Below are 21,623 nucleotides of genomic sequence, written 5' to 3' on the forward strand. Positions count from 1 at the left end.
CTTAATTTAGTGGGCAAGAAAATTGTATTACTATATAACGTACTTTCCTAATTTTATTGAGTGCCCCTTACTGTGACAGTATTTGGCCAGTATATGAATATCTAACTGAAACATTTTGAACGGTAAACATTGCAAAAGATAGGCCAAAAATCGGGGTAAAGTCAGTTAAAAAATTTATGGAATTCACCGCATTTTGCCATCAGTGCAGCTAGCCCCACTGTCTTGATGGTAGCTGTTTTTCCCCCAGTATTTGGACCCGTTATAATAAGAACCTTCGTCTTCCTTCTAATCAGAATATCAACAGGAATAGGAGGATTGGCTTCAAGTGTCGCAACCTGAATAGAAAAACCTGTATCCTTGAGTGTTTTAAAAAAATGATGCCATTAATGTGATTATGTGCCAGAGTAAGATTTTCATCTGAGGTTACAATCTCTAAAGTAGACATACTTCTTTAACATGATACAGTAAAAATTCTCATCTAGGTCAACAAAATGCTATTATCTATCCAACTTAAAAGTAAAGACTCAGCATACCATCTATTACAAAGTTCTAGATCTATCAGCACATGATATTAGAGGAAGTTATTTACCTTGCTTTCGAGGAATTTTAAATGATTTTCTATCCTTTCCCGAGATGAAAAATTCCTTTCATGTAACCGTGTTCTCCTTAATTGCTGAAGTAACATGCCAATAATGAATCAAAGATATATTTTTATCAGATCTATTATGCATGAGTTGAGATACTGACAAATTGAACCAACATAGCCAAGAACAATCTCTTCATCATAAATCTGTCATAATGACAGAACATTCGTATCATTTAAATGCATATGTTTTATCTCCTGCTCCGATTATAAATGTCCAATCTTATAAAACTACAAAGCAGAAAATAGAAACAATAAAATAAAGAGATAATAATTTCACCTGGGAAATCTGCAACTTCACAAAAGGAAACATATGTTTCTGTACTAATTTTTCTAGCATATAAGCACACTACAGGAACTTACGAGTGCTTAGATTGCCAACATTATAACCGGATGCATTCAGGCTAGTGCACAAGATTCCATTCTAATGGTGTGACAAAGAGTTTTTCTAAATGTAGTCTAACGTGTATAAAAGGATCAAACTTTAAAACATACTCTAGAGTCTATATTGCAATCAAATCTGCAACTTCACAAAAGTAAACATATATTTCTGCACTAGTTTTTCTAGCATATAAGCACACTACAGGAACTTATGAGTGCTTAGATTGCCAACATTATAAGCTGATGCATTCAGGCTAGTGGACAAGATTCCATTCTAATGACGTGACTAAGAGATTTTCTAAATGTAGCCTAACGTGTATAAAAAGATCAGACTTTTTAGCATACTCTATATTGCCATCAAGAGTACTTGAATATTCTACCCTGACAACCTGCAGTACCACTAATAATTTCAGAATAAGCAACAAACATCTTCCAAACAGGAATCTATCTGTCCTACGAGCACTTCCAAACTTCTTCCTCCATGGCCTGCCCATCAATGAAGTGTGCACACAAGCGAAAGGATAGACAGCAAGAAAAAACAAGAGAGACTCAAAAGATCGCCACAAACTATACATGTCTCACGCTCAACATTACATGCCTTTAAATAGACTGAGTATATAGATCCTACTTTAGAAAACAGTGCCCAGACCAATTCTATGGGCTTCAAACCACAGCCTAGGTCAAAGCTTGGTAACAATAAATATAATATAATATTCAAAATGTTCTTAATGTTACCACCTGAAATGCAAAGTCCAGTTTGCATCGTCTGAAGTCTTATTGACAGCCACATTGCACTACGGCATTTGTATTTTGGCAGTTTGGGTTTATCTTTTCTTTCACATGATTGGAGGATGCTCACGTCTTATGAGATGTGCTTAAGGGTTGAGTTGACATATTTGGAAGCATTTGTTTCACATGTGGTAGCAGTTCACTTTTGGGTGTCTTCTACATATTGTGATGCATGTCCATGCTTTTAGTTGTACTCTAAGTTGCACGAAACGGGGAAACGGGTACGAGTTTCCGAAATGGGAAGCGATATGAAACGCGACCTCCCCAAATTTTGGAAACGGGGAAACGCGAATATATATATATATATATATATATATATATATATTGAAAATATTTAAATATATATATATATATGTGCAATCATAAAGCATAAATGATACATTATAATTTATTACACTTAAACATTAAGATTTAATTTACATCGCATTTACTCATGAATGATCACATAATGAAAATAAAAATATTGGAATATCCAAAAGCAACCTTTATTATATATCCAAATCTCAAAATCAGCCTTTATTTATATTAATATATGAGGCTGCAAGTACAATAAAGACTATAAGGCTGCAAGAAAGAGATCCAAATCAGGGTTTTCTGCATCCACATCCCATTCTTTAGAAGGACCATTGTTGTATTGGGAGTCTCCTCCTACATAGTCGAACGACCTCAGTGCTCTTGATTAAACACGTTTCATACCCTAGTACCCTACATGATCTTGATTATTGGGAGTTTCCCATGCATGGAGGGCTTGGTTCTCTTGATTAAATACAAGTTCCATACCCTAGTACATGATAAAATCCAATGGAAACATTGCAATCCCTCCAATCCTGAAATCCTGAAAAACAAATAAGTCTGCTGGATTTTGAGTGAGATCTAAAATTCTACTTTCTCCATATGAAATCCAATGAGGGCGAAACCACTCTCAAACATCCTGAGTCATTTCATGGTAATGTTAAAAATTTAAGTAAAAGGATGAAAATGAAAAATAAAGGAGAATATCACTTTTACTTTAAGAATTTAACATTACCATGAACTGCATATCCCTCAAACTTCCTGATGAACTGCATATCAACACTAGGGCAAAAATTCACTTTTATAACTTTAGCCACGCATCTAAAAGCAACAAGAAGTCACTAACATACCCTAAAAGTAAATTAAAAAAATATATTAAAAAAAACACAAGTTAATGATGAAACGTGGGTCGTAGGCCCTGAAACGCATTTCCGGCCGTACCGGCCACGTTTCCGTTTCGGGAAACGTGGCGGTACGGCCAGAAACGTGTTTCACGGCCGTACCAAACGCGTTTCTGCATTTCGTACCCGTTTCCGTACGGAAACGGACCTCTATACCACATTTCCTACAACATAGGTTGTAATTTTGAGGCATTTCACATATCCCAAAGCAAAGTTACATATTTGGAGGCATGATAGGAGGAGCACACCACATATGGAGAAGTTTATAGGGCATTTGTATTTTGGCAGTTTGGCTTTATCTTTTCTTTCACATGATTGAAGGATGCTCACGTCTTATGAGATGTGTTTAAGGGTTGAGTTGACATATTTGGAAGCAACCGTTTCACATGTGGTAGCAGTTCACTTTTGGATGCCTTCTACATATTGTGATGCATGTCCATGCTTTTAGTTGTACTTTTGAGGCATTTCACATATCCCAAAGCAAAGTTACATATTTGGAGGCATGATAGGAGGAGCACACCACATATGGAAAAGTTTATTGGGCATTTGTATTTTGGCAGTTTGGCTTTATCTTTTCTTTCACTTGATTGGAGGATGCTCACCTCTTATGAGATGTGTTTAAGGGTTGAGTTGACATATTTGGAAGCATTTGTTTCACATGTGGTAGCAGTTCACTTTTGGATGCCTTCTACATATTGTAATGCATGTCCATGCTTTTAGTTGTACTTTTGAGGCATTGCACATATCCTAGAGAAAAGTTACATATTTGGAGGCATAATAGGAGGAGCACACCACATGTAGAAGTTTATTGAATTTTATTTTATTTCGATTGAAGGTAGTGCATGTTGAAATTTATAAGTCTATCCATTAGAAATTTTATCTGTATTCTTCTGGTTTATTTCTCCTACTTGTTAATTACAAACAAGTTATTTAAACATATAAACATTGAAATAAACACAATACAGTGTGAAGCATCTATAGATCAACAGCTGAAAGAAATAGAAAACACACAAGTGACACCGTTATTTTTGGACAACTCGTCCTCGGAAAAACCCAATGCGGGAAAACCGATGCAGCAATTTTGAGGGTTATTTATTATGCAGTATATCCTTGAGTACAACTGGGTGCCAAACTGGCTCACACGACAGAGAAAAATAACTGGCAGTAATACCTCTCTATTCGGAAGCAGATATTCAGAAAATCTGCCACACGAAACCCTCTTCGGCACAACTAAAGCACTGCGTTAGCCCTCCTGGCTTCTACATCAGCCTCAAAACCCTTTGTGTCAGCCCTCTGAGGCACTATGCAACCTCTACGGCCTTCTATGTCACTCCTGCTGCCCTATGCGTTGATGATGCGAGCCCTTTGGCCTCTACGCTGTCTCATCTAGCCTTTGTGTGGCCTGCTCTAGCTTCTGCGTCTGCCTCTGTGCTGGTCTCTCGGCACTATCTCTGCCTCTCTGTCCAGTACTCACTGCCCCTCACTGCAAACTGATCATTGATTCAACTTTTCTTAGCAAAACTCGCTCTAGAAAATCGAATAACTGATCACTCTGGTGTATTCTCCAACTAACCCTCAAGCCTCCTCTTATACTTTTCCCGTTGGTCCTTCAACGACCGAGATTACATCTCTAATCAACGGCTAAGATTAGATTTGCCTTGATCCATGTCTTTTGGAATCGTCTAACCCATTTTTATATTAGTACCCATTAATATTTTATTTTTCCTAAATTTAAACTTAGGAACTCCATTAAAAATATTAGTTATTTTAATATCTCCTAAACCAGGAAGAATCTGCCCAAACCATTTCTGGGTCTTGGAGATCTCATGTGCTTTAGCTTCTCGACCAATTTTTATGGCTAGAGCACATCTGATGCTACCCCAAATCAACAATTCCAAGGCTAAGGAAGGCATCCAAGTTCATGCACCATTGTGCACTGTTACCCACCAAAAGTGGGTAACCCCATAAAAGAAAACTTTTATCCTATCTTGGACAGCTACCCAGCCAACAATCCTATACATTGCTCAATTATGATGATTTGCCACATTTCACTGCCATTTCCACCAGTCATACACCTCTCACCATCTGACATTCCTCTAAAAGGAAGGTGGGTTACCACTCAGCATGTACTTTAACCATATTGCAATCAAGTGCTTTTACTTAATGTTTTGGTCATTCTAACATGGATAAAGGGTGTGAAATTTCTAGCTACCCAGAAGGTGCTATTTAACCAAGTTAATTATTTCCTATCATCTAAGTCACCTGACACGGGGATACAAGACACGACGGACACGGGGATTCGAGTGTCAGATACGGACATGTTGACCCCCCGGACCAAGACACGTTCAGATACATTATATATTATTTTATTAAATATATATATATATATATATATATAGAGAGAGAGAGAGAGAGAGAGAGAGAGATATTTCTTACACAAATTCCCATTCATGATACAAATTCATTGATTTCAAACATAGATCTTCATCTAGATGTAAGTTTTACAAAGTAACATTATGCATACAGATACAATTGTGACATAAATGATAAATCATAATACATATTCAATTCATCAATGATCCAATAGGAGAAACACAAGATAGTGAGATAAAGATATTGTAGTTTTCTCATTAAGTCATCAAATTCAAAATGTGTTACATAGGTAGTGTAATGCCAATGGCAATTAGAAATAGCAAATACAAAACAACTACAAGTATACAAGCCTCAAGGCAGTAGGTAGCTCATGACTCATGAGTCATCAATCCTCATAGTCATTGTCAAAATCAACATCATTGTACTCATCATCGTGGTCACCACTACTCTCCTATGTTGCCTCCTCCTCCCCTTTATCCAAAGTCATCTTTGCATCTGCTGGTGTGGAGGATGGCCCCTCTACAGTATCACCATCATCAAAAGTGACAAGCTCTAGCACTGGATCATTGAGATCCAAGTTGGCAAATGCCAACTCAACACTGCTGTCTAGACCCATATCATCAGGAAAGACATCCCACATCTTTGTCTTTCCCTTCAACCACTCATCCCTTTGCCTATAAATAAGATGAAAGTTGGTGTGCACATACACCATTATCTCTGCCCTAGACTGCTCAAGCTTGCTCTTCCTGACACTATACAAATTCCCATATATGCTCTAATTCCTCTCATAACAAGAGGAAGAAGTCACCTGAGAGAGGAGCCTCATGACTAACTGTTGTAGAGGAGGGCTTGTTACCCAATCATTTTCCCACTGAGAATAGGTCTTCTTAGCCCCCCTCTCTCTAATCAGATCATATCCTGCAAATAGACCAGTGCCAGTGGAAAACTCTGCAAAGGCATCATCCACCTCATCAAGGGATGCTCTATCCTAAAAAACCCGCCTAAATGCATCTTTCCTCCCCTGTGAGATTTCACCATCCATGTGAGGAGGGAATCTGCGGGAAGGTCCACCATTCAGCCACTCATGGCTGTAGTATTTTGGGTTCAATGAGTGAGCCAAACAATGTAAAGATGTGCAATTCTTGTCCCATCTGCTGACAAGAATATCTTATATGGTGGTGAAGAATGCCTCTGATGATGTCTCATACTCGGGGCACTCACTCTGTAAAATAATGCTCCTCACAGATTCAATCATGGAATCCCATCCCTCATAAACCTCTCCTAGGATGTGTTGGTCTGTATTTGCAAATCGAAGCAAAGAAATGATAGGGTCCATGATCTAAATAAGTAGATCTACCCTCTCCCACCAAGCATCATCTAAGACTATGTCCTTCACTCTTTTAGAGGCTACATGATCTATCTTTCTCCAAAAAGAACAAAACTCTAAAATAACCATGGCCCTAAGAGCAGTCTTGACCTCCCTCAACCTCTTCAACATGATGAATGAAGAGGCAAACTGTGTATCCGCAATCTTCAATAATGATAGATTGGTGTACTCCTTGTAGATAGTGAGGGAATTTGTATGATTTTGTACTAAGTTACGGATATGCCATGCATCCCCAATAATGCTTCCAATCCAAGGCACCTCAGAAGCAATAGATTTAAGTGCTAAGTTCAATGAATGGACAATGCAAGGTGTCCAAAACACTTGTGAATATTTAGCTTCCACAATCATGCCAACAACCTTACAAGCAAGTGCATTATCTGTAATGATTTGCACACAAGAATCAACAACTACATCTTCAATAACTTTAATAAACAACTCACCCATATATTGTGCATCCTTGTATTTTCCAAGTGCATCCACTGATTTCAAGAAAATTGGACCATTCAAGGAAGACACCATGAAGTTGATGAGTGGGTGTCGTGCTGGATCTGTCCATCCATCAGAAACAATGCTGATCCCAGATGTTGGCCATGATGCTTTAATAGGCTCAAGTATTTGTTCCACCTCCTTTTTTGTCTTCGTCAACAATGTGCTTCTAAGCTTCTATGACCCAAGAGGCACATACCCTGATGGAGCCCCTTGAGTTAGAGCTCAGCACATCTCAATAAATAGAGGTGAGCGTGCAAAATTAAAGGATATAAAGTTTTGATAGAGAAAAAAGGCAATGGTGAGATCAAACTCTTCCCATTTCTCTTTCTGAAAAATCTTGTCCATTGGACCAAGTGAAATTGCCTTTCTTTTTGTTGCTTGACCCCCACCAAAACTCTCAAATGGGAATTTGTTACTTCTTTTCCTCAAGAATGGATGGGGGTCATAATTCTTGGTTTTTTAGAGTTCGTAGCCACATTTGCCATACCAACATTGGACTCTCTTTCCATTTCTTTTCTCTTTGGTAAGGTACCTTTCTACAAGCTGCAATTCCACAACTTGGTAAAACCAACAAATGAGCTTTGACACGGAAATATGTGCTCATGAAAGTAGTGTTGCAATAGTTGCATTTCCAACCAATGTTGCACGAAGCGGGAGCGAAGCGGAAGCGCGGAGCGCGGAAGCGTCATTTTCCAAAAATCTAGGAAGCGAAGCATCCGCGGAAGCGTCTGCTATATATATATATTTTTTTATATTTTTTTGCATTTATACTCAAAACAAACATCCCAAATACCAAATTAATTGTAGAAGACATGAAAACATGCATATTTTTGCATAAATCAAGATAGATATGGCATCCATGATTCCATTGTAGTTACTAGTATGTACAACAATCATCTATATTCTAGCTATTACAAACATACATCAAATTTTTAAGCATATTATAAAACATAAAACATTTAAGCATATTATAAAACATAAAACATAGAGCATATTATGATTTATCTAGCAAGTGAGCAACTGTCAACATTTGTCATGTCCAAAATTCAAATAATAATGTTTACAAAATATGTCACTTGGTCACCGCCAAGCCAAAAAGGTTCAAAATTCAAATTCACAAGTCTACAAGTCTAATGAGTAATCTATGACAAAAAGTAGTAGATTGTGAATATATCTACTAATCTCTCCTCCTTCCACCACGAATAGAACGTGATGGCGGGCCTCCACGTGGTGGCAATGAAGAAGATGGTCCCTGTGTAAGTCGTGGCACTGGAACTGATGAAGAAGAACCCCCTGCTGTTGGTGTTGAACCATGGAACCTAGGAACCAAGGGACCAGATGGAGGTGGGGGTGGTGGCATATCAACACGGTCATCATCATCCTAGAATCGCTCAAAAAATTCATGCAAAAAAAAAAAAACACTAGTTAACAAAAAAATTAAAAACATGAATTAGAGAAATGCTTTATAAGGGAAAATTGGAAAATTCATACCACAATGGACATACCTGGATAAGAGCATCCTCTAATTGCTCTAGTCGCAACACTCCATCCTCCAAATTGGGCTCCTCTGGATTCTTGTCCCAAGTCAACAAGTCTTTATTAGACTTTGCATCTTCACAGTAATGGGACAACAATCGCAAGTTGTAATGAACATAAACCAAGCTCTCTGCCCGGTCTAAATTCAACCTGTTCCTTTTAACATTGTGGATGAAAGAATAAGAGCTCCAACACCTCTCTGCAGAAGAAGTGTTTACCACCTGTGATAGCACCCGCAATGCCAAACTCTGTAGAAGTGGAGTAGCCCCTCCATGCATGTTCCACCACTCAAGAGCAGAAAAAGTCTCTTGATCTTGAATTGCATGCATGCTCCCAAATGGACCAGTGTTGAGCGTATAGTTGCTCACCTGTCTCCGTACCAATGCAGCCTCCTCATTATCAGGGATTAATCTACTCAATGCAGCCATATATTTTCCGTGAACCTCTCTATCTTGGTGTGGTTTTTTCCTGCTTCCCCCCCCAGGTGCTGGTGTTGAAAGCCATGATGGATGATAGTATTTAGGTGTCAAAACATATGCTAATGCATGCAATGGAATATTTAGCATTTCCCATCGGTTTTGCACCTCTACACGAATATAATTGTACAAGGTGGTATCTCTAGGCTCAACAATGTCTTTAATTTGCCCCAACATGCTATCCATTTGCTCATACACCTCCCCAATTACTGGTCGATCTGAATCTGCAAACTTGATCATGTAATAAATTGGTTTGGTGAATTGCAAAACATATTTAACCTGTGACCAAAAGTAACTGTCAAGAACAGTGTCCTTGACTACATTAGCACCATCTGTGTCAGTGTTAATTTCATCCCATGTTTCAGCACACACCAGATTAGTTAAAGCTTGTCTCACCTTCACTAGCCGCCTAAAGGTGAGGTAATAACTACCAAATCTTGTCTTTGCAATTTTAAGCAATTGCAACTTGGAGTAAGTGCCATAGAAGTAGTTTACCCTTGTATGCCCTGTGATGAATTTAATGAGCTGCTTCCCTTTCCTGTAAACCTCAGCAATCCACCCACAATCTTTGTGTTTCACAATATCATGCATCAAAAGGTTCAATGTGTGAACCAGGCACCCAGACCAAAAGATGTGTGGATGAGTACGCTCAATAATTTTTCCTGTTGCCTTACAAATTGCTGCATTATCTGTGATCACTTGAACCACATTATTCGGACCAACATCTTTGATTGATTTCAATAGGAGATCTGCAATGTTTTGTGCAGTTGCACTGATGGAGGAGGAGTCATGACATGCAATAAATACTGCACCACTAGAAGAAACACCAAGAACATTTATCAAATGTTGGTTTCTAATATTTGTCCACCCATCTGATACAATGGATACCCCAGAATCCACCCACTCATGTGTAAAACGTGTCAAAGCTCTTTGAACCTTAGCTTTTTCTCTTTCTAATAACACTGTTCTAGCTTTCTCATAGTTGGGGGCCTTGTATCCTTTTGGGGCTTCATTGATGGCCTTTACCATGTCATGCCAATAGGGAGAGCGAAGCACATTGAATGGTACACCGCAAGCACAAAGAAAACGGACTATCTTTCCATCCACATCATCCCTCCCAGCAACATTAAGGAAATCCCCTATTGTTTTTCTACCTCCAGAGGTTGCAGAAGTACCATGAGGAGATGGGCAACTACCAAATTTAGAGGTTGCACTTGATTCAGAATGAGTTTTTTGTTTCTTGTTTTTTCGTTGTGCAGCCATCTCTATTTGGATGTATTTTCTTCTTTCTTCAGTTGAAATGTTTGGGCAAATTTGTACCCCCACAGAACCCTTTTTTTCATCACTGTCCAGCACCCCACAAAGATGCCTCCTCAGACGGGTATATGAACCCGTATATGGTTTTCCTCCATGACAACCATGAGGGCACACAAATTTGTAAGATCCACCACCCTTTCCCCCATCAAGTTTGGTCACATAGTTCCACAAGGGTGTTGATGTACCTTTCCCATCTTGTGCTTCAGTGTCCCCTTCAAGTTCATCCCCTTCCTCTTCAAACCCTTCCTCCTCATCATACATTGGGTCACTACTATTAGGACCAAGTTCATCCCCTTCCTCTTCCCCTCTATTCCTCACCCTTGCCATCATTAAAACCAAGAGTGGAATGATACATAGAAGCCAAAAGAACACCATCTTGGAATATGGATATAGGTGGTGGACAACCTGTAAATAAAGGAGCAAGTAGAAACAATGGGAAAGAGTAGGAGAGGGAGGAGAAAAATACAATTTTTTTTTCAAAAAAACAAGGGAGTTTGGGGTTTGAACTTACCTCTTTAGCTCTTGTAGATGAAGTCCTCCAAGCTCTTGCTCCAAGCTCCTCCTCCTTCTCCTAGCTCCTCCTTCTTCACTCCTCCAAGCTCTCCTCTCTTCTCCTCTCCTTTCCTCTCTTCTCTTCTCCTCTCCTCTCTTCTCTTCTCCAACTCTCATAAACTCAAAGTGAGAAAATGAGAAGAGAATGGGGGCTTTATTCTTTTCTAAACTCACCCTAAACTCACCCTAACCCACCCCCTCATGCAAACTCAAGTTAACTTTTAAAAAAAATAAAAAAAAATTCGAGTTACATTGCTGCACCCGCGGAAATTTCCGGAAGCGCGGATCCGGAGCTCGTGAAGCGTGCGCTTCCGGGCAGAAGCGAGGCGCTTCCGGAGGCCCGAAGCGCCCTCCGAAGCGCGGATCTGGGCCAATGCAACCTATATTCCAGGAATCGCGCTTCATAAATTTTGGAATCGCACTTCGCCTGGAGGTTCCGGAACGCTTCCGTACGGGACGCGATTCCGGCCTAGGATCCGGGGGGGGGGGGGGGGGCGATTCCTGCAACTATGTTTCCAACTCACATTGCCTCCTCCCTTCACCTTGCTGCTTGGCCCTTGCTCTCTTGTGACATATTTCCACAAGGGATATTTGTTACCTTGAGGAGGATGTCTTCCCTCAACATTTGAAGTTGTTGTTGCAACCCCACTTGCAATAGAGGGAACACTTGCAACAGACACTGATGAAATTGGGAGAGGAGGGGCATCTCCAATGGGGACATTCTTCCCCTTCCTTTGCCCCTTCCCTGCTGCCCTTGATTGAGCCATGAATGTTGTAAAAAAATAAACAAAAAATGCACAAATTTGTAAAAGAAATGCACATGCAAACTGTTGTAATAAAAATGCAAAAAAAATAGAGAGAAAATGCACTTACTTGTTGCTTGAATCTCCTTGAAAATTCTCCCACACCCTTTTCTCTTTGCTCCCAAACACCCACAACAAACGCACAGAAAACAAAATAAGTCGATGTGAAAAAAGAATAGCAAAAACTACCTTTTAACGCCACGCGGACTTGCCAAATTCAGGATTCGTGTCCAAAATCGGGACACGGTCTTGTCTAATCAAGACAGGATCATGTCCCGATCGAAAGGACACGAATCCGACCAAATCGTGTTCGATTCGCCCGATTCGGGACACAATAGGCCTGGGGGACGAATCCAATTTCATAGCCTATCACTTAATCACAACACATTAATTCTTTTGCGGGAACTAATGAATAATAACATAAACAACACCAATCACAAAATACAATTATAGGAAATATGCGAGAAACCAATCACACAATTTACACCAATATTTTTGGACAAAATATCCCTGGAAAAACCCCAATGTGGGGAAACCAGTTTTCAAATCTGAGGGTTTTTATTATTATATTTAGCAAAAACTGCTATTGAGAAATTACAATTGCTTGTCTGATACTGGCAATGCTCCAACTATATTTTTATCTTCACTTCTGAACAAATCAATCTGGGAAACTTCATTATCTGCCTCAACAAATTAGCTCGGCCCTTTCCCACAATTTGCACCTCCTCTGGAACTTGCACTGACAACCTCTAGCAATTCGCACTGGCAATCTAGCAGCCTCTAGAAATTTGATCTACCTTTCCTACAATTCGCACTTCATGCAATTCCCACTGCCACCAGAAACTCGATTTGGCTTTCCCGGCAACTCGCACTACCTCTCGAAATTCGCCCTAGCAAATTGCACTAGTAAACTAGCAAATTCGAACTAGCAAATTTGGCCTCCTTCTGCAGAAATAATCTGCTCTCCTTCTTATTCTCAGAAACTGGAAATCTATGTAAAGAATAAACTTCGGCAATTTCTTCCCAAACACTGTTGTTAAAACCCTCCTGGTGTCTCTCTGAAAATTCACACACTCGATTGTCTCTCTAATGTTGCCCAGTGATCTCCTATATAATCTCTCATTCATGAATGTTATGAATGAAATATTCATAAAATAAATAATATTAAAATAATAATTAATTAAGTATTATTAAAAACATTATTATTTATGAAGAGGTAAATAGTCAAAAGACATGACTATTCATCCTTCATGGCCAGCCAATGCCTATATAGGCAAACCGCCACAAAGGTATTGTAGACCATTAAGATTTTATCAATAATACAATTTTACTTATTACACTTACATATACAAGACTACACACAATAAAAATTCTTGTGCCAGTTTTCTCTCTACAATGAATGAATGGCCATGACGAGAAGTTCACTTGATCCTATACATGGCTAGGATCATCTTAGGAACTTTCTACAAGCTTATAGAGGAAAACTGATCTCATCCGAACTAATATCAATTAATTATTCACTTTCCCTAAGTTAAACATAGGAAATATTTAAAAAATCACTAATTGATATAATTAAGATATTTCCCTTAGGAAAAATTAAATTGGCTTGGAGATAATTAATTCCTCCATGCTTTTAGCCTCAATGACACCTCTCAAGACTAGAACACATGTCTAAGCTACAAAATCTAACAAAGGGGTGATCTTGATGATTGACAGATCTTTATTGTAAACTTATTCTCTCACCTTACCAAGGGGGGCTAAGTGTTTAACCCTAGTCCAGTGGGCCCTCCTCTGACGCCTTAGGGGCGTAGGAAGTGTTGAAAATTTAAGTAGCTGCGGTCAGTGTATTTCATTGGCAAGCAAAGGAGAAAAATTAAATTTCATTTTTTTAAGTTTGACCAAGTTGGCCTCATCTTCTTCAAGTCAACCCCACATGTGCTAATTAGCCCTCCTCGCACACATATCAATGTTAACAGAACTAAACCAGTGACCAAACTGTAAAACCCTATCAACCGGGAACTAGTTGAAATCTGTAACGACCCATCTATAAATATAAAGAATGCAAGCATAATAACAGGTATACGGTACATGCATATGATAGCTACATATGCATGTGTCGCATACACCGCACTAGTATTTTATACTAAATTGATTATAAGTGCTAAATACCATGACACTTCTTGGAATAGAGGTTCTACTCATTCATCAATATTGCTTAATGTATGGGTAGATCTTAAAAGAGGACTATATATATTATATGTTCCAGATTATTGATAAAATTATATTAATACAATAATAAAATAAATGTTAAATATTAATAAATTAATAAATATCCCGGATGCGGGTATGCAATCAGTGTGAGGGTACGAAGGTGGCGTTTCACATGGGCAGGTGTCAGCCCATGCACGCCACGAGGTACCTTGCAAATCAAGTGAGCTGGTCTCACGCAGGGTTTTTAATGTGGTTCTTTTACTCCTCCATCTACCTCCTGGTAAATTGTGCAATGGCACTTCAAAATGTTTGTGCTCCCGCGGTCTCCTCGCATTCCTCTGCGGTTTCTTGGCATTCCTCGGCGGCCTCTTCGCATCCCTCTGCTGCCACTTCGCACTCCTCTGCGGTGTTGTTGGTAGCTCAGGGGCATTCACTCTCTGTGCCCAAGTCCGTCTCCGTCTCAGGCTCGAGAGTGTTTCACAGGAATTTCGCTCCAGTTCAACGGGCTCACGTTCTGGTTAGTTGCTCCCCTCCGTGTATTTGTGCGCTGGTCAATCCACTGTATATTGCAATGCCGAGAGAGCGTCCAAGAATGGGTAGCAGACGCGGAGGCTCCCGTGGACGCGCCACCTCACAGAGGTCTGCCCCCATCTCCCCCTCCTCGGTTGAGTTGGCACCTGAGCAAAATCGCCCTCAAGTTTCCAGAGCTGGAAGAGGCAGAGGTCACGGGCGTGGAAGGTTGGTTGAATGTGAGCATGCGGCGCATCCAACAGTCCGCTATCGTATCCCCTGCACTCTTGCCAATTCCACTTTCTTAGTCTCTGTTACTATAGAAAATTGTGCAAATCTCAGCGGCCAGGCAGCAGCACATCAGGCAATTCCGCCAGAACAAGGGACAGCGCCTCCAATTGATACTCAACGCCCGGTCATGGGAAGCTCCTCCTTGGCGACTCAAGCTGCCCCTGCTGGTCCAAGCGAGCCTGCTCAGGGAGTCCCAACCGGCTCGGTGGTCCTTCGCTCAGACTCGGAAGACTCTTTGCAATTTGGGTGCAGGGTAGTGGAGGAACCCTACACTACGGATGACGACTGATCTTGTATGGCACTCTGCTCTCGGCAGCCTAAGAAGTAGGCGCATTACTCTGTTTTTGAAACTCGCAATTCTGCCTGTGTCAGGTCATAGTATGTGTCTATATGTCTTTGTGTCGACTGTTTGGATCTATGTCTATTTGTCCTTGTTCAGCGTTGTACAACAGTGCAATGGTTGTTTGTCTCAGCTTGTCCCTGTTTCGCAATATTTAGAGTCTTAGGAGAAGATGTAACAGATGGAAGTCCACCATTTTTGGAAGGTGTTCAGCTGTGCTAATTGTCAATCTCATGGCAAGATTTTCAAGGCTACGGCCTTGCTGTAATATTTTGAATCTTTTTGTATAATAATAGAAGTAGATAGATTGAAAAAAAAAAAAAAAAAATTAATAAATAAATGTTAAATATTAATACATTAATAAAATAAATGTTAAAATGTATATAAGTAACTAATTAAAAAAAAGGGGATCCAAGTATAAAGTTTATAATGTTATATTAAAACAAATATATACTAAAACAATGAGATATGTTAAAAATAACGTTTATAATGTTTTAATGATATGTGGTATATACGATATGGGAGGAGGAATGAGCGACCATGGCGGAAACGAGGGTTTCTGAGTAACTGCTACAGTTTCAGAGCTGGAAGTGAACAGATCACGGATAGCAGCACTGTTAAGAAGGGGACAAAGACTGACTGTCCAGATGGGTGCAGAGGGGTCCATTGGGACCCCCACCTATAAACAAATAATCATGCAGAAACAGAGACAGCAAGCAAAGGAGGGAGTCAGAATCCCCGGGAATGACAGGCTCAAGCAGAGCGGCGGGAAAAACAAGGAGAAAACACAGGTGGAAGGCCATGAACCAAGCAATAATACAATAAACCAAGGCAAAGAAGATGAGGGTCTGGAAGACACTGAAGACAGAAACGCTTCAGGACAAAATCTGACAGGAAACAAGGAAAAACAACAAGGAGCAAACGGGGAGCCCACAGACAGCAGGCGGGGGAACAAAGAGAAGGAAGGGGACACAAGCTCGAACCCCAACAAAGACTCAACAGCAAACGGGATTTGTAAACCAAGGAAAGCTGACAGTCTTAGAGTTGTAATAACGGATCCAGAAATACAAGCCTATAGAGAGCACATGACAGAACATGCAGTCATTTGCAAGTTCATGGGAATGTGGCCAACGGAAAGAGCTTTGTGTCAGTGGATCAGACAGCACTGGAAGCCCAGAGGAGATGTCAAACTGCATTTGGGAGCCAAAGGTTTCTTTACAGTTGTGTTTACTAACCTGGAAGACAAGGACAGGATTTTCGATGGAGGCCCGTATTTCATGGCCTCAGCTGGGTTATACATACGACCATGGAAACCGAACTTTGTTCCGGAGAAGGAATCCTTCACTCAGGTTCCAGTGTGGATCCGCTTGTTTTCTCTCCCGATAGACTATTGGGGTTTGAATGCTCTAAAGCAGATTGGAGACCAGTTGGGGACGTTTGTTAAAGCCTCAGAGGCAACATTGCAGAAGAAATACACTTCCTACGCAAGAATATGCGTGGAAATGGATGTATCAGGGGCACTGTATGAGGGATTATGGCTCGAATACAGGGATGAGGATTATTTTCAGGCAATAGACTATGAGCAGATCCCGTTTCGCTGCCGGAAATGTCATGAACACGGACATCTAATAAGGGAATGCCCTATGAACAAGAAGGAGGAGGACATTAAAACAGAACAAGCAAACAAAGGCAAAGATAACTTCATAACCCCGAAGTCAAGGCAGAGAGCCAATAGAAGAAGGGCGCATAGAACAGGAATAGAAAGAAACAACAACAGCAACACTTTTGAGCTCTTGGATCTGGAGACAGACTTAGAGGAGTTACAGAAAACCAATGCAACAGGTAAGGAGCCAAGAGACAAGGAGGAACGAAGCAGGAAATCAAAGGAAGAAAACAACAACAACAACGAAGTCCAAATGGGGGAGCAACCAGAAGAGCTGGAGGAGGATACAGACATGTTGACTAGTGATGGGGGGAGCGAGGGCATTGAGTTGGAGGAAGTTTTAGCCCGGGAAGGGATGAATCTACCTGCCATAGTGGAGAGTTGGAAAAATCAAGGTATAGAAATGGTACCAGAAGAAGAAATCAAAAAGATCAGTGATCTGTTTACAGCAAGGCAGAAAGCAGTTCTAGAAAGACAACATAGAAAGCTAGGCATCGCCAGAGGTAATAGTCTCCACCCGAAGAGTCTTCTATGGAGCTCATCAAGCTCATGGCAAAAGAAGAAAAGGGGCCGAAAGACAAGCAATGAATCTCTGCAGGAGCTAGGAATGATAATGATCAAATCAGGGAAAATGAAGGCTCTTAGCGCCTTCCCGTCCTTTCAATAATCCCTTAAGTTTATCATGAAGATCATTTCTTGGAATGGAAGAGGGCTAAACAGCCAAGCAAAGCACAGAATGCTGAAACGCAAATTCCAGAAATATAGACCGGAAATTATGTTCTTACAAGAAACAAAATGTAATGGATCCAACATGACAAAGCTAACCAAGAAGATAGGAAGGCACATAAATTTTCTAGAAGTTGAAAGTCAGGGCAGAGGAGGACTAGCAACCCTATGGGACACAAGAGAACTTCAAATATTATCTGCAGAAGCGAACAAGCACTTCATTGCTGTGGAAGCTCAACCTACAGGTAATTCTGAATCTTTTTTATGTGTAAATGTATATGGACCTCAGAAGATAGAGAATAAAATCAGTTTCCTGAATTCTTTACATAGGCTTATTAGCAGGCACCCAATGTCCAAATGTATTATGGGGGGTGACTTCAATATGATAACAACCCTTCTAGAGAAGAAAGGGGGTCTCAGGAAACTCAATAGGGATGCGGAGTCTTTCATTAGTTTCATTGAGAATGCTAAATTGGTAGACATTCCCACCAAGAGTGGCAATTTTACTTGGAACAATAAAAGAGGGGGAAATAGAATGATAGCCTCTCGCTTGGACAGATTTTTGGTGTCCGAGAGCATCATAATGGATGGTACCCTTGTTGAGTCTGACATCCTTCCCAGTGGTGGGTCGGACCACTGGCCAATATCGCTCATAGCAGATGTTCAAGGTACACCAAGGAATAAACCCTTTAGATTTGAAAAATTTTGGTTGGATCATCCCAGCTTCCTTCAGATGGTTGAAAAATGGTGGTTAGAACCGATGGAGGGTGAAGGCTCTAAAATGTTCAATTTGCAAAAGAAATTACGACTTACTAAGGAAAAGATAAAAGAGTGGAACAGAACAGTTTTTGGGGACATTTTCAAGGAAAAAACCTCTATAGAAAATAAGTTGGAACAGATTCACAGAGAATGGGCAGCTGGACAAAGCAGTGAGGAATCCATCGAACAGGAAAAGACTCTAACTCAACAGTGGCACAATCGATGTTGGCATGAAGAAATCTTATGGAGGCAAAAATCAAGGATTCAGTGGCTGAAGGAGGGAGAGCAGAACACTAAATTTTTTCACAGATCTACTCTAGATTACAGAAGTTCAAACAAAATTCTTGAGATGAGAAATGAAAATGGGGAGTCAGTTAAGAATCACCATGACATATCAGAGCTGCTCACAGCTCACTTCAGATCCATAGCACAGGAACCGCAGTCAAACAGAGGAGAAGCCATTAGGGAACTTCTAAAAGCCATTCCTAAAGCTATAACCTCTGAGCAAAACTGGGCCCTTAACAGAGAAATCACATTGGAAGAGGTAGAGGAAGCTGTAAGAAGCATGCCAAACGATAAAGCCCTTGGGCCGGACGGGTTCACAATCAATTTTTACAAGGCTTGCTGGAATATAGTGAAGCAGGATATTTGGGAGGTTGTAGAGGACTCCAGGCGGTCTGGAACCATACTCAAATCCATTAATTCAACCTTCATAGTGCTAATTCCAAAGGTAGAGGAAGCTAATACTCCTGAAAAGTTCAGACCTATTGCTCTATGTAATGTCATCTATAAAATAATATCAAAAGTTATTGCCAATAGGCTGAAGCCCATTCTCCCGGGGATCATAACGGAAGAGCAATCGGGTTATGTAGAGGGTAGGCAGATTTTAGATAACATTATCCTGGCTCAAGAGATGATCCACACTCTCCATACGAGGAAAAAAGCAGGGATGCTAATGCAACTGGATTTATCAAAAGCTTATGACAAGGTAAGCTGGAAATACCTTGAAGCAATTTTGGATGCTTTCGGCTTCAACAGGCATTGGGTTAACTGGGTTCTGGCCCTCATCAAATCAGCGAGATTCTCGATCCTAGTCAATGGGGCACCTTTTGAACCATTCTCACCTTCACGAGGAATAAGGCAGGGCGATCCTTTATCCCCTTTTCTATTCGTCATCCTCATGGAGGGTCTCAGCAGAATTATAGCCAAGAAGAAAGCTGCAGGGGAAATTAAAGGTCTTCAACCAATCCCAACTATTCTTGCTACCACTCATCAATAGTTCGTGGACGACACTATGTTACACGGTAACCCCACTGTGAAAGAGGCCTTGGCATTCAAGGAAATCCTAGATCTCTTTAGCAGAGCATCAGGGATGGAAATCAATTTCTCCAAATCTATGATTTTCTTCTTCAACACTCATCATGCTATTCAAGCTCACCTTTCTCAACTTCTAGGCTTCCAGATGGGCAGTTTACCGTCGAGATATTTAGGAGCTCCCCTTACTCTGCGGCCTTGGCAGAAAGAGCACTGGGAAAAGATCATAGCCAACATGGAAAACAGATGCAAACACTGGACACACAGGGTACTTAACTTTGCAGGAAGATTAATCCTCACAAAGGTTGTGTTACAGTCTATACCGTAGTACTTATTATCCATGCTACCAGCCCCCAAAGGGATTCTTCAACAAATCAGAGCGATTCAGAGATCCTTTTTATGGAGTGGGAATGGGGACAAGAGAAAATGGGCGTTAGTAGCCTCGAACAAATTATGCAAGCCAAAATATTTGGGGGGACTAAACCTTGTAGATCCGGCGGTGACCAACATAGCCTGTGGAGCAAAGCTATGGTGGAGATGGATTAAAGAGCCCAATTTTCCATGGGCCAGACATTGGAAAGCATATCCCTAACTGCAATCATTAGGATCTTATAAGATTGCAGGAGGTTCCAGAGGGCTCGCCCATATGGAATCTTGCAAGACATAACCGCAGCCTAGTGCAGGAAAATAGCTTTTGGGAAATACGCAATGGCAGGCTTGCCCTGTTTTGGGAAGACGCATGGCAACAATGCCCCAAATTAGACACCCCAGAGTTAGCACATCTCAAACAGATCAGTCAGCACGAAGGCAGAAGCAGAGTCTGCCATTACTGGGACTTGAGCAGCAAAGATGCAAACTGGAGAGGATGGATACACCTCAAGGCTGATAACAACATTGAGGGAAATGAAAGCGTAATTTAGCTCAACAGGCAGATACGTAAAAGAAGGATAAGGAAAACAGAGGAAGAGGATCAGCTCAGATGGGGTATGACAGGAAATGGAAATTTCACATTAAAAGAAGCGAGGGAACTGCTAGTAAAGGCAGAACAGGAGGAAGCTACGCCCTGGTGCAACAAAGTGTGGGACAGCTTATTTTGGCCGAAAATTAAGACCTTTTTATGGCTATTAATGAGAAACAAAACCCTGACATGGGACAATCTACGAAGGAAAGGGTTCGAAGGGCCTTCCAGGTGCCCGATGTGTTCAGGGGAAGAAGAAACCATAAACCACCTATTCAATTCGTGTGAATGGGCAAACCATCTATGGAATTGGATGGAGGGAATTATGAGGAATTCAGACCGAGACCGAGAGTCCATCCAGAACACGATTTTAAATTGGCAAAACAATTTCTCCCAAAACCAGAGAGTCAATAACATATGGAAAGCCATGCCAGGTTTTGTACTGTGGACAATATGGAAAGAGCGCAACAGGAGGGTATTTCAGGATGAAAACAGAAGTATTGAGCATTCTAAAGTAACTATTCTTACAAATCTTAAACAATTGATTCAGACAAAGTGCAACACTGATCCCAATGAAAAGCCCTCGGATAGAGACTTACATATCTTGAAGTGCTTTCAACTGGAAATCAACCACAGCATCGCAACGCCGAGACACCAACAACAACCAAACTCGGAGACCGATAGATGGACTTGTCCGCCAGCGGGAGGTTTGAAGCTGAACTTCGATGGTGCCTCTAGAGGCAACCCCGGGAAAGCTGGCATTGGAGGTGTTATTAGAGACCAGGAAGGAGAAATTATGCATATTTACTGCAGAGAGTTGGGGGAAGGCACGAACAATGAGATGGAGTTCGCGGCGTTAGAGCAAGGATTGAAAATTCTAAGAAATCTACCGACAGGAAATGCAGTGGTAGA

General features: G+C 40.8%; 1 protein-coding gene across 3 annotated transcripts in view; it reads right to left on the reverse strand.

The window, feature by feature from the left end:
* LOC149218261 (uncharacterized) overlaps nucleotides 1-21,623 on the reverse strand; it is a 505,532-nt gene that overhangs the window by 285,910 nt on the left and 197,999 nt on the right. For all 3 annotated transcript variants that reach the window (XM_089383872.1, XM_089383871.1, XM_089383870.1), the window contains 2 exons: nucleotides 590-673; nucleotides 188-335 (listed from right to left, as the gene is read on the reverse strand). In XM_089383872.1, coding sequence (XP_089239998.1) covers nucleotides 188-335; nucleotides 590-673 — 232 coding nt within the window. The remainder of the gene's footprint in view (nucleotides 1-187; nucleotides 336-589; nucleotides 674-21,623) is intronic.

Source organism: Pinus tabuliformis, chromosome Q (assembly GCF_031772625.1).
Source record: "Pinus tabuliformis cultivar Carrire ecotype Pingquan chromosome Q, CPIR1, whole genome shotgun sequence".
Lineage (NCBI taxonomy): Eukaryota > Viridiplantae > Streptophyta > Pinopsida > Pinales > Pinaceae > Pinus > Pinus tabuliformis.